Raw genomic sequence first — 14360 nt, forward strand, 5'->3', positions numbered from 1 at the left:
CAAAACCATCAGAGCTGTCAGGCACACGACAGTAAGGACTACAGACACTCAAAGGACGAGGACGTGATGTAGTATGGATTGGGCTCAAAAGGCTTTCATGGAGAAAGGCAAACTGGTTCTTACAACATGATGATGTTCTTCAGGATGGACTGACTTGGAACCAGCGTTCCAGGGAAAACTGACCCTGTCATCTAAGCACAAGATAGTATGTTCTATTATGCCTCTGTATCTATCTTGAAAGTGCCAGGGCATTGCATTCACCTGTCACTCTGTCCCTAGGCTGAGTCAAGGTCTAAGGGAATCCATGCATCACAGTTCCAGTACTACTTGGTGACAAAGCTTAAATCCTGATATTACTGATAGCACCACCAACTCAATGGACATGAATTTGAGCAAATTCCAATAGTTCAGAACAGAGGAGCCTGGCGTGCGGTAGTGCATAGAGTCACAGAGTTGATAAGACTTAGAGCCATTGAACAACAACAACAATATTGTTATGCTAAAATAGGGAATTATACAACTAAGAACATAGTAACTGATTCTTTAAAATAATGTAAAGCTTTTTTACATGAGCATTTCACCTGACTTTCCTGACATTATTATTCATATCACAAAAATACTGACTTTTTTTTTGTAAACCCTAAGTCATGACTTGGATGGACTCACGAGACCAGCCTGTGTTAAAATTAAACTTGTCTATTTCTGCTTTCTTGCAGAGTCCTAAGATCTCCTCTAAGTCTCCCTGCCCATTTTGGCTCTTTCTCCACTCTCAGGACTCACGGTGACCGAGACAGTCCCTGAACGATGGCCCTGGGCCACATGGCACTCTGAATGAATGCAAGGAAGCGAGTGCTTAGGTACACATCCTGGACGTAGTTCTGATCCCCAGCTGGCTCCTCATTGGGCTTTTTCAGAAGGGGAAGGAATGACAGGCAAAGAAGGAAGGACCCAGAAGCTGATTCAAGGCCAGCTGGAATAAGTGTCCATAGGAAGAGAGTCCAGGCACAGATATTTAAATAGACAGCCCTGACCCACGTGGGGAGTGGTTTAATAAATCAACCTAACATAGTACATTTCCAAAACTCAATTTCTCCAGGTCTGAAGGACACGTCTGACTTTTCCTTTTAGAGGTGAAATGAGCATGAGTCAGAAATGCCAAGTTCAAATCCAGATTCTGTTAAGATTCTGCTTAAGCACTCATGAGACTATAGACATTTCTTTAACTTTCAGCTTTAGTTTCTTCATCTATAAAGTTTCTTCATCTAGCTGGACTAGACGATCTCTAGTTCAGTAAAATTGATTTTAAGAGCAAGAGCATCACAAGTGTGAGAAAAACCAAGAGTAAACATTATAGAGTCAAAACAGAAGCGACAGTGGGGCTGGTGGGCCTTAGGAAGACAGTGGAGATGAGGAAGTTCCCAAAAAGAAAGTGTCAATTGGGATAAGCCCAGCATCACTCCCAGCATCGCAGATATAACTTAAAGATCTATTCCTTCTGGATTCTGTCCTGCAATCACACAGACTCAGCTCCTCCCAGAAGAGTAAAAAGGGCTGACTCACAGGATGGACATACCCACAGATACCATCCCATACTTTCTACCTCGTTGGGGGTGACTCAACCTTAGATCCTGACCTCAGTAACTCAGCCAAACTTCTTTAATATCTAGCCTAAAAAGCCCAGTGAAGTTTTATGATCACTATTTCAGTTTTACAGTCCCGAAAGTTTTAGGAATAGCCAGTGGCTCAGACGTAAAGAATCTGCCTGCCAAGCAGGAGACATGGGTTCGATCCCTGGGTGAGGAAGATCCCCTAGAGAAGGAAATGGCAACCCACTCCAGTATTCTTGCCTAGAAAATCTTAAGGAAAGAGAAAGAGTCAGATACGACTTAGTAACTAAACAACAAACTGTTTTAAGGCTCTTTTAGTTACTGTTTTAAGGCTCTCAGATACAATATTATTCTGTTATAAAATCTTAGAGTTCAAGATATGAAATATTTAAACAGCATTGTAGAAAGTTTAACCCACAAAAATCTATGGTTTGTTCCCACAACACTGCATTTATCTGATATGCTCACACATCTTTGATATTTTACTTCTTCCGCCTCAATGAAGTCTCTTGTTTGAGACATTTACTTTTGCTGTAAATCTAAGATTGATTCAAGTTAAAATGCTTTGAAAATGGGGTTCATAAAAGTGATTAAGTTTAACTTTCCCAATGCCAATAAACCTTCGACTCTACTCTTTGGCAGAGTGAGACTCACAGGATGTTTAACACCTGCAGAGTCACAGGCACACCGGAGTTCAGTTACTGCTTCTAAATGCATCACCATTAACAACTACCATTTAGTCAGCAAATACCCATGCCAGTCAGGAATTAGGCACTTTGCATGTTATCTCTTAATCCTCACAAGCCTACTGAGCAGTAATAGCTCCATTTTACAGATAAAAACACCAAGGCTCAAAGTAACAGCTGCAAAATACCAAGAAAGAATTTTGAGCTTAGGTCTCTCTCACCAGTGCCCTGAAATACTCCCAGTAAGTGCAGAGTTTAGGAAGCTGGCCCATAAACTGTGGGGTCTCAACCTCACTGGCTGTTGCTTTACACCCACATCCTTTACTGACAAAGGTGATAACTACTATGGGTATGGCCTGTGTGTACTGGTTCTCCTGGGTGAGGCCAGTGCTGCCAGATTACTTTACCAAAAGAAGGTGGGGGCGTGGCACCCAGCAGAAATCACAGCCCCCCGAGTGGGCTATTGCCACACTCCCAGGTCCAGAGAAAGATACAGTTCCCTTAAAGTGGGCCACTCCTCTCTGTCAGTCCCTAAGAAGAGCATTTCTAGAAGGCATCAGCCCCCAAACACAGGCTTCTTCTTACATACCTGCAGCAGGTCTAACAGCAGAGAAGCCCACCAGCAAGAACAAGTTTGAGCAAGCACACCGCTAACCTTGGTGACAACAGAGATCCTGGCTGAAACTACCTTTTGCAAATCTCCACCCCCACAGATAACTTTCCGCCCCACGACTTCCCCTTCACAATGTTTGCCTGAACCAGTATTTCAAGGAAACCACCAGCTTCAGTAGAGGACTGGTGCAGAGAACGCCAAGGAGAATATATTCCCTCTGCTGGCCCGTGGTCATTTCTGCACTAACAAGTTCATTCTCCATATGGGTGAATGCTCATCTACACATTCAAGTACTCAGAGACACCAAACATCATCCATTAACTGAGTTAACATCCATTAACAGAAACCACCTTTCATTTCAAATTTATAGCATCACAATTATTTCTGCTGAGAGAAAATAGAGTATAAGCAGCTGCTCAGGCCTGCAGACCACCCCCCAGCCTTCCCACCCCGTACTAATTTCTTTGCTTCACTGGTAGGTGTTATTAGAAAAATCTGACTTTAAGATTCAGGCACCTACAACCTTCACCAATTCCGAAGTTCTTAATTACTGAAATCAAGATTTTCCCTGTGGCCCTAAAACCCCATTCCCCTCTCATAAAGTCCTCTCCTCTGTAGCTGTACTTTGCATTCTTCCGTCTGTTGGTCCTGGAAGGACCTCAGCTCAACCAAAGGGCTGGGGGTGGGGAGGTGCGGGACCTTTTGTGAGTTTATTTTTCGGTAGCCCAGATCAAGAATGCGGCCCCACAGCGATTAAAGCCACTAAGCTCCCAAATACCCTCTCCTGCCTAAACAGTTTGATCATGTGGGAACCAAACACTGTCTAAGAAAGAAAAGAAGTGGAGAGTGCCGGTCTCCACTTTCTCCCTGGAGAAGCACCGCTGTGCCATGGTGTTGGGGGGGTCGGGGGTTGTCACTTCCAGACTTCATTTGCAAAGCCCCCAACCTAGATCGGACATTTTGCTTTAACCCCTCGGCAGGGGCCTCCCAGGGCTGGGGCCCACCGGGTCTCGGGTGGCGCCGGACGCTTTGTGGCTTGTGAGGGGTGGGGGTGGGGGGTCGGCCACACCACTAACAGGGTCTTGTTTTCTCAGCTGATCTAGTTCTGCGGAACAGGTGCTTGGTTGGTTCTATCTTTTTAAAAGCGGGGGAGGCGTGTAAAAGTCTCGCCTACCCGGGAACCCGCCCTTCAGGGAAAGCCCCCCAGGACATGATGAAAGGTGGCTTTCCAACTTCTGCGAGGCGCGCGAGTCTGCTGGGGAGCCGGGTGTTCTCTGTGAGTTTGGGTAAGGCCTGGATCTCCCTAACGACCCTCTCAGTCATCTCACCGCAGCGAAAACAGCGACCCCCCCTCCACCCCAAGTCACCCCCGCGCCCGCTCAATACACACGTGAAGCTCAGCAAAGCGTGCCACCTGCCGGGTTCCCAGCAAACATGCCCGGAGGGAAGGATCGCCGGAAAGCACTTTGTTTAAAAAAAAAAAAAAGTAAACTCTCCCGGGTCCGAGGACAGCCCCGCCTGGCACCGGGGCCGCGGTGTGCAGAGTCGGCCCCCGGGTTCTCTTTCCGGGGCTGAACTGGGGAAGGCGCCGCGACAGGCGGGGCCGGAGGGGAGCGCGCGGAGCGCCGGGCCCCGCTCCCCCCGGAGCCTGCGGAGTGCCGGACCGGGCAGGGCCGGCCGGCGGGAACGCGGAGAGCCTTCGACCTGGTTCGCGCGTGGGCCGGGGCCCGGGTGGGGTGGACAGAGTCGGGAACTCACAGCCGCTTGTCCTCAGGCTGCAGCTGCCAGTGCATCGCCAGCGAGAAGCCGAAGAGGCTCCCGGAGTCCCCGGTTTTCTCGATCACATTGTCCTCGCGGGTGTCCAAGTTGAAGGCGGTGCCGAGCCGCGGCAGGAGCCCCACTGACAGGTAAAGCAGCCACAGCCGCCCCGCGGCCGCCATGGGCCGGCGCACCCGGAGGGGAGCGGGAAACTGCGCTGCCGCCCCGCGCTTCGGGCCGGATTCGGGGCTACAGCGCCGCTGCCGCCGCGGCCACCTCGGTCTCCTCTCGCCGCCGCGCCCGGCCCCACCCCCGGGACGAATCGCGCTCTCCGCCCGGCCGCTCCCCCTCGCGGGCAGCTCCCGACCACTGAATGAGCCCGTTGTTCTCTGGAGACTCGCAGGCGTTTTATCAAGTGACGAGGACGCCGGCCCCGCCCCGGCCCTCCCCACCCCTTGGCCCCTCCTCGCGCGCCAGCCGCCGGCACCTTTGCGGCCCGCCCGGCTGCGGTGCGACCCAGCGCTGCCCCTCTGCGCCTCCCCCGCCACCCTCACACCTGGTCGGGAAGCCGCGGGGGAGACCCGCAGGCGAGCCGCGGGCCGGGCAGTCCCAGCCTGCGAGTCCTCCAGGAGCAAAGCGCTTGAAATGTGGTTGCCGTTCCGCACGGAGCCGGAAAGGCATTTGCTACCTGTTCTAAAAACAAGTGGTGGTGATGCGCCGGCCCTAATGGCCGGGAGCCCCTGGTGCTCTCCGACCCACGTGCAAAGGCTGAGTTCATTCATTCCACAAGTGTTTATGGAGCGCTTAACGCGGGCCCGGTACTTGGGGACTGGAGTTGTACAGATTGTCCTCGGTCCTCAAGACCTAACGTCAAAAACGATAACAGCACAGATTTTAAGAGGGCTGTGCAATTGCAAACGCACAGCTATTATCTCATTTCATCCTCCTAACAATCCTATGAGGTGGGTATTTTCTTTTTGCAGATGAGAAAACTTTAGCTCAGCCTTGCCCCAGTGTCTCCAGGGAACTGCGTCCAGGTAGAAAGGAGAGTTTGTGGGAAAAGTCACACTAGTATAGGCAACTTAAAACTTGATTTCCAGGTATTCCTAAGGCTGAGAAGGTCCACATTAGTGAAGGAAGAGTTATTTAAAGTGGCACCCAGGCGCTCAGGAGCCCTTCCTTCCTGCCCCAAATTCCCAGAATTAGTTGGGAGGAGAATTTCCCCGCCTAGAGAATACTCCGAGATCAGCGTGGGTGGCCTAAAGGTTCCAGCCTCCAGCACAAGGGGTGGGGCCTCTAGTGAGGTGTTGACCCCTGGGGTGACTTTATCCTGCAGGGGTTCTTAACCTAGGAGGAAAGAGAATTCACGTTACTCTGAATTTGGATGACAACAAAATTTACATTTTTATTTTCCCTAATCCTTTAACTAATATTTAGTATTTCCTTCCTAATATTTAGCATTGGTTTCCTTTATATTCCTATGTATTTTATTTAAAAGCCTTGTTCTGTAAAGGGGTCCATGGCCTTCAGCAATCTGCGGAAAGTGTTAGCTCAAAGATTCCTGGAATGCCTTGGGGAGCCTGCCTTGATCTTACATCCCTACTTTGGAAATAGAAGCTGAGTGAGTACCAGGGGAAAGCTGGAGCTCTGAATATGCATGTGGGGAGAAGGAGGCAGAGTCACGTGCCATGTGGCCTCAAGGGGTATTTGTACCAAGGGAGCAGCCTGTACCACACACAGAAGACACCTGAACATGACAAGGGTCCACAGATGGTAACAGCTGCTAGAAGTGGGGTATGTCCCACTTCTCTCCCAATCAGTTGTTGTTGTTTGGTTGTTGTGTCCAACTCTTTGGGACCCCATGGACAATAGCACACCAGACTCCTCTGTCCTCCACTATTTCCCAGAGTTTGCTGAGATGCATGTCCATTGAGTCAGTGATGCTATCTAACCATCCCATCCTCTTCTGCCCACTTCTTCTCCTGCCCTCAATCTTTCTCAGCATTAGGGTCTTTTCCAATGAGTCAGCTCTTCGCATCAGATGGCCGAAGCATTGGAGCTTCAGCTACAATCCTTCTAATGAATATTTATGGTTGATTTCCTTTAGGATCGACCAGTTTGATCTCCTTGCAGTCCAAGGGACTCTCAAGAGTCTTCTCCAGCACCACGTTTCAAAAGCATCAATTCTTGCAATCAATACCTTTAGTCAAATATAGTCAAGTTCAGTAGACAGTCTTGAAGGTCATACTGTTTTAACTTGTATGTGGTAACCATGATAAGATTGAGAAACTATTGTAGATTATAATTTAGCAAGCTAAGAAACACCTGCAATGTGATTTTTCATGCAAATTAACCTTTCTTTTTCATGTTAAACACATACTATTCCAGAGGGACAGGGCCCAGCTATTATAGCTAGAGCACAACCTCAGTGTGGGCTGGTACTCAGCAGGAGCACTGATGGGGCTGTAATGGTTACTGAAATACTCCTAAACTGGTAGATAAAAGCTATGCCCTGAGCTCCCCAGATTCAATCGGCCCCACCCTGGCCACTTTGCTGTGACCTGCCAACTTTCCCACAATTCAGCAACTAATAGGTTTGAGCCCTTAAGCCCTGCCTGGCACTACAAGGGCGTCTTCTAATTGGGTGTGCCCATGTCATAACAGCTGTTAACTATACCGAATATCACACCCTGCTTCCAAGAGTAATCTTGCTTCCTCTCCAAGATACATTTAGTGGATGATGTTTGAATAGCCGGGGTTAGCTAGTTGATCACAAATATCAACTGAGCACAAACTGAAATTTTATATAATGTTAAATTTAAATATAGTGCCGTGTGCTCGGTTGCTCAGTCGTGTCTGATTCTGTGATCCATGGACTGCAGCCCTCCAGGCTCCTCTGTCCATGGAGTGTTCCAGGCAAGAATAGTGGAGTGGGTTGCCATTCCCTTCTCCAGAGGATCTTCCTGACCTAGAGATCAAACCCACATCTCCTGCATCTCCTGCCCTGCAGGTGATTCTTTACCACTGAGCCACCTGGGAAGCCAAAAATATAGTGCTACTAATGAATAATACTTGTGTAGGAGAAGTGAGGGATAAAGGAAAACAAGGATGAGAGTCTTGTTCTGGAGTGTGCCACATGCCCGTCACATGTGACTTTTGCTCCTGCCTTCCACCTACCTCGGGCTGTGATGCCAAACATACTTGAAGTTGAGTCAAACTTGGGCTCTTAATAATAATCCCTTTGAAGATTGTCCCCTCTTCTTGATTAACAATCGTGTTTTGTGAATTAGTTGTCAATTCTGTGGTAAACAGAGGTAAGAGTGAAATAAGAAGTGTCTTAGAAAAGGGAGACTTAGAAGTCCTTCAGGATCTGCTGAGGACACTGTCAGCCTATAGGGCCAAAGAAATGAAAGAATCAAGAAATCTAGAAACTATGAAGGAAAGATCTGAGGAGGGAGGTACATAGTTATAAGGAAAAAGAATCTGGAAAAAGAGGAAACTTGTCTGGGACCAAAGGGAGAAAGATAGCTTGATAATAAAGGTATGCTGACCATCAGATGGCATGTGTGTATGTGTGTGTGTACGTGTGCACACACACACACACACTTATGGATAAGAAATCTAAAGGGCACAAATCCAGTTATGACAAATTTGTGTCATAGGCCTTTTGTGATGATACCATGGAAGAAATTTTACAAACTGAAAACTTTAAATAAAAAAACAGTGAAAGCAATGAACAGAGGCATTTGCTTAGCTGACAGCTTTTGAATTCTTGTATTTTACCAATACACTTTACAAAAGAAATTTTGTTGTTCTATATCCCACTTTTGGTAGAGGAGCTTGCAATAATTTTAAACTATGGGTTACCTTGTAGTTTCTGAGGAACTCGCATCATGCCTGATATATTTTCCATTTCCTGGGACCTACTTTAATCAGTTTTGCTCTCAGGTTCCCTGTTCTATTGACTTCATCATCACCAATAGCAAGGATATCATATTGCTGCATTTAGGCAACATGGAAACTATTAAAATATCTCTTTTTTCTTCTGTGGTTATGTTCTATATCAACAGCTTCACATATTCCCTGCAGCCCTTTATTGAAGGCCATTTGTCAGAGTGATTAGCATGTGGCCTGTAGAACCCAAGTCCTTCAAATCCCATCTCTGCTCCACACCAGTCAGGTGACCTTAAACAAATCACTGAATCTCTCTCCACTTCAGCTTCCCCAGCTACGAAGTAGAGATGATAGCATCCCTCCCCCGACACAGAGTCACCTCGCCTTCAGTTCAGATTAGTTGCTCAGTCGTGTCTGACTCCTTGTGACCCCATGAATCGCAGCACGCCAGGCCTCCCTGTTCATCACCAACTCCCAGAGTTCACTCAAACTCATGTCCATCACGTTGGTGATGCCATCCAACCATCTCATCCTCTGTCGTCCCCTTCTCCTCCTGCCCTCAATCTTTCCCAGCATCAGGGTCTTTTCTAATGAGTCAGTTCTTTGCATCAGGTGGTCAAAGTATTGGAGTTTCAGCTACAGCATCAGTCCTTCCAATGAATATTTATTCAGGGACTGATCTCCTTTAGGATGGACTGGTTGGATCTCCTTGCAGTCCAAGGGACTCTCAAGAGTCTTCTCCAACACCACAGTTCAAAAGCATCAATTCTTCAGCGCTCAGCTTTCTTTATAGTCCAACTCTCACATCCGTACATGACTACTGGAAAAACCATAGCTTTGACTAGACAGACTTTTGTTGGTAAAGTACTGCCTTGCCTTGGGGATGAATAAAGTTAGCATGCCACAAGATCCAGTGCAGCCAAATAAATAAATAAAAATAAATATTATAAAAAGAGTGTTGTGTCCAAACCAGAACTTGCACCCATGTACAAGCTTTAAAAATTTGGCTTTTACAAGTTAGGCGCTGACCCGTGGCATACCTTTACTTTTGAAAACTAGGTTATATTTAATATATAACTTATATTTATTTATATATAAATATAATAAATATGTATTTATTATATATTTATAAACATATATTAATATATTTTGTATATTATATATGAAAATAAATGTGTTTATATGTTATTCATTTTATATAAATATATACTTTATATTTATTTAAAATATAAATTATATTTATAAATATAAATATATATATATATATATATATATAGTGAACTGTTCCAAACTTGGATTTAAACTGTTCAGTGGTAGATTATTTTTTGTTTCAGGAAAAAAAAAAAAGTTTTTCCTTGGTTGCTTTGTCTCTATATATGTGTTTAGGGGTTTTCCTTCTTAATGCTTTTCATTTTTGCTTTTTTGTTGTTGTTGTTCTAAGTCACAGCACATTTTATAGGAACCAATCTGCCTTTGGTTGGGATAAAGAGAATCCAAATTGTCAGCTCTACTTTATTTTAACACCCAGATCCATTTTATTCAGTTTTCCAGTTTTCAGTTCAGTTCAGTCTCTCAGTCACGTCCGACTCTTTGTGACCCCATGAATCGCAGGATACCAGGCCTCCCTGTCCATCACCAGCTCCTGGAGTTCACTCAAACTCACGTCCATCAAGTAGGTGATGCCATCCAGCCATCTCATCCTCTGTCGTCCCCTTCTCCTCCTACCCCCAATCCCTCCCAGCATCAGAGTCTTTTCCAATGAGTCAACTCTTCCCATAAGGTGGCCAAAGTACTGGAGTTTCAGCTTTAGCATCAGTCCTTCCAATGAACACCCAGGACTTATCTCCTATAGAATGGACTGGTTGGATCTCCTTACAGCCCAAGGGACTCTCAAGAGTCTTCTCCAACACCACAGTTCAAAAGCATCCATTCTTCGGTGCTCAGCTTTCTTCACAGTCCAACTCGCACATCCATACATGACCACAGGAAAAACCATAGCCTTGACTAGACAAACCTTTGTTGGCAAAGTAATGTCTCTGCTTTTCAATATGCTATCTAGGTTGGTCATACTTTTCTTCCAAGGAGTAAGCGTCTTTCAATTTCATGGCTGCAGTCACCATCTGCAGTGATTTTGGAGCCCAAAAAAATAAAGTCTGACACTGTTTCCATTGTTTCCCCATCTAGCTCCCATGAAGTGATGGGACCGGATGCCATGATCTTCGTTTTCTGAATGTTGAGCTTTAAGCCAACTTTTTCACTCTCCTCTTTCACTTTCATCAAGAGGCTTTTTAGTTCCTCTTCACTTTCTGCCATAAGGGTGGTGTCATCTGCATATCTGAGGTTACTGATGTTTCTCCCGGCAATCTTGATTCTAGCTTGTGCTTCTTCCAGCCCAGCGTTTCTCATGATGTACTCTGCATAGAAGTTAAATAAGCAGGGTGACAGTATACAGCCTTGACGTACTCCTTTTCCAATTTGGGACCAGTCTGTTGTTCCATTTCCAGTTCTAACTGTTGCTTCCTGACCTGCATATAGGTTTCTCAAGAGGCAGGTCAGGTGGTCTGGTATTCCCATCTCTTGAAGAATTTTCCACAGTTTATTGAGATCCACATAGTCAAAAGCTTTGGCATAGTCAATAAAGCAGAAATAGATATTTTTCTGAATTCTTGCCTTTTTGATGATCCAGTGGATGTTGGCAATTTGATCTCTGGTTCCTCTGCCTTTTCTAAAACCAGCTTGAACATCCGGAAGTTCACGGTCCACATATTGCTGAGCCTGGCTTGGAGAATTTTGAGCATTACTTTGGTAGCATGTGACATGAGTGCAATTGTGCAGTAGTTTGAGCATTCTTTAGCATTGCCTTTCTTTGGGATTGGAATGAAAAAACTGACCTTTTCCAGTCCTCCTGAGTTTTCCACATTTGCTGGCATATTGAGTGCAGCACTTTCACAGCATCATCTTTCAGGATTTAAAATAGCTCAGCTGGAATTCCATCACCCCACTAGCTTTGTTCGTAGTGATGCTTTCTAAAGCCCACTTGACTTCACACTCCAGGATGTCTGGCTCTAGGTGAGTGATCACACCATCGTGATTATCTGGGTCGTGAAGATCTTTTTTGTACAGTTCTTCTGTGTATTCTTGCCATCTCTTAATATCTTCTGCTTCTGTTAGGTCCATACCATTTCTGTCCTTTATCGAGCCCATCTTTGCATGAAATGTTCTCTTGTTATCTCTAATTTTCTTGAAGAGACCTCTAGTCTTTCCCATTCTGTTGTTTTCCTCTATTTCTTTGCATCAATTGGCATAGAACATTGTATACATTTAAGGCATACAATATAATGATTTAGTATATGTATGTATTATGAAATGATCACAGTAGGTTTAGTTAACATGCATCACCTTACAGAGTTACAGTTTTTTTCCTTGTGAGGAGAGCTTAAAGATTTATTATCTTAGCAACTTTCAGATATCCAGTACAGTATAGTTAACTATTGTCACCAGGCTGTGCATTACAACCTCACAACATATTTATCTTATGAACTGAAAGTTTGTTTCTTTTGACCGCTTTCACCCGTTTCCCTCACCACCCACCTCTGGTAATCTTCAATCTGTTCTTTGTTTTTCTGAGGTTTTTTGTGTTGTTGTTTTTTTCAGGTTCCATGTATAAGTGACATCCTACAGTATTTGTCTTTGATTTATTTCACTTAGCACAATGCCCTCAAAGTCCATCCATGTTGTCTCGAACAGCAGCATTTCTTTCTTTTTTATAACTGGTTAATATTCCATTGTGATATATAGATAGATAGATAGAATATATATCACATTTTCTTTACCCATTCATCCATCAATAGACCCTTAAGTTCACCAGATCTATTTTAAAGTAAATTTAAATTGAATGCTTCTCATTCCCTTATTATTAACTCATTAAATGTTGTACAGTATTTCACATTGCCACTTTAGGTGGGATTCTTTTTTCAAATTTGTTTTGAGGGAATTTTTCTAAGCCAAGAAGCCACATTTTGCTAGCCAGCCAGAAATAAACTCAGACTTTAAATGAATCAAGTTAAATTTAAAATTGAGCTCCCAACGCTGAGGTGAAACCCCCACTGGAAAATTTGGCTTTGCATCCCTACCATCTTCAGAAACAAACATGAAGCTGTGTGTATCTCATGCCACACAAATGCAGTCTTGACAGGATGAACTTAGAGGAGACATTTTTAAAATTTTTTCTTGCTTTCTATAAAAATATCTTCACGGGGCGGGGGGGATGGAAAAAAAAAAGACAAGCTGATTCTGAATTAGAACTTAACCCAGTGTTCTCTGGAGTGTATTAATTCAGGTCAAAGCAAGCACTCAAGAGAAGCAGCTTAGCCTCACCCACTTCCCAGGAGAGGGCCTGGAGCAGGTCCCTCTACTTCACTAGGACTCAATTTTCTAATCTGTAAAATGGCCAGAAATATTATTTCACTAGATTGTGGTAAGAATTAAATGAGATTACTTGTGTGAGACATTGTGAGAGCACAATATCTGCTATTAAATATGGGCTGAATAAAATAGTAGCTGTGAAAATGAAGAAGAAAATATACTAGAATATAAAAAAATAGAGGGCTCCAGGTCAGAGATACATAGGAAGAGGAGGCATGTGAATGAGGTCACCTGCATCCCACATTCACTTGATGTAAGTGGTCAGGATAAGCCATTCCTTCTTATTATAGTTTGGCAAATAATCTCTGTCATATCATAGTTTCTCAGTGCCTGAGGTTTGGATGGAAGCAAATTTGTGCTTAACCCTGACTCTGGACCACTTCCATTTACTACCAGTCTTTGCAGGAGCAACAGTGGGTTCTAAACTTAGTATCATAAGTTTGAAAGAGAAAAAGTTCAGAGGACTTCTTCTCTAGCCAGCCAGGAATCCCAGTAGTACAAAGAGATGAAAGCTGGACATTTCCAAACATATCCTTATCTTCTTATTTCCACAATCTGATTGACCAGGGGAAGTTAGTACTAAGGATTATCAAAAGTCATAGCCAACATAAAAATCATTGTTATTTTGTTTTAGCTTTATCTTATCAAACATATCTTGCTGCTTATATTAAAGCAGCTTCTACCACTTAAAATGAATCATCAGACACTTCATAGGGAAATCAGATCCTGAACTTCAAAATTTCTTCAAAATGTTTGAATCTGGAAACAAGCCATTTGCACACAAATAATTTAGTACTTACTACATTCAACAACACATATGAAGGCAATGTAATACACTCTGCCCTAAGAATAAAGAACAAATACAAAAAAAGAATTACTATAAAGAGCAAATAACAAGGAAATGAGAAAAAAAGCATGGAGAAATTCAGACCACCTAACAGCCAAGAATGTTTCTATAACAATAACTTTGCTGTCCCAGATCACATGATCCAAACTAAGAGGCTAACCAGTCCTGCATTATACAAGCTATTTCCAGATACTCCCTGGTGAAAGACAGAAAAGTGGACTCACTGATATTTACACCACATTTCATTTTCAAAACCTGTAGAAGATCAATGTATCTCCACAAAACAAAAGGCATTGTTCTATTTCATGTCTGGAGGCATCTAAGCAGGGACTTTTCCTAAGAGAGAATGTCAGGATCTCCACCAAATTCAGGATATCCCGACTTCTGACTTCATAACTGAGACCACACCTTCATACCTTTTTTCAGCCTTGGCTGACGAATAGTCCACCGAGACCAAATTTCCTGCCTCCCAAACAAGGAATTGTAGCAGCTCATGAAACATAATCTCAACCTAAGCTGTTCTCTGGCAG

At 44.3% G+C, this 14360-nt stretch overlaps 1 protein-coding gene and 1 long non-coding RNA gene across 4 annotated transcripts in view; one reads left to right on the forward strand and one right to left on the reverse strand.

Moving 5' to 3' along the window:
* Positions 1–5038, reverse strand: part of ITGA6 (integrin subunit alpha 6) — an 87700-nt gene extending 82662 nt beyond the window's left edge. For all 3 annotated transcript variants that reach the window (XM_055572224.1, XM_055572226.1, XM_055572225.1), the window contains exon 1: positions 4665–5038. In XM_055572224.1, the coding sequence (XP_055428199.1) occupies positions 4665–4846 (182 nt within the window). In that variant the 5' untranslated portion in view covers positions 4847–5038. The remainder of the gene's footprint in view (positions 1–4664) is intronic.
* LOC129646295 (uncharacterized) lies at positions 4058–8395 on the forward strand. The gene is made up of 4 exons (XR_008711837.1): positions 4058–4192; positions 4681–4813; positions 6163–6285; positions 6772–8395. It is a non-coding gene; the product is annotated as an uncharacterized LOC129646295 (long non-coding RNA).
* The last annotated feature ends 5965 nt before the right edge of the window (positions 8396–14360 follow it).

The sequence above is a fragment of the Bubalus kerabau genome, chromosome 3, assembly GCF_029407905.1.
Source record: "Bubalus kerabau isolate K-KA32 ecotype Philippines breed swamp buffalo chromosome 3, PCC_UOA_SB_1v2, whole genome shotgun sequence".
Classification (NCBI taxonomy): domain Eukaryota; kingdom Metazoa; phylum Chordata; class Mammalia; order Artiodactyla; family Bovidae; genus Bubalus; species Bubalus kerabau.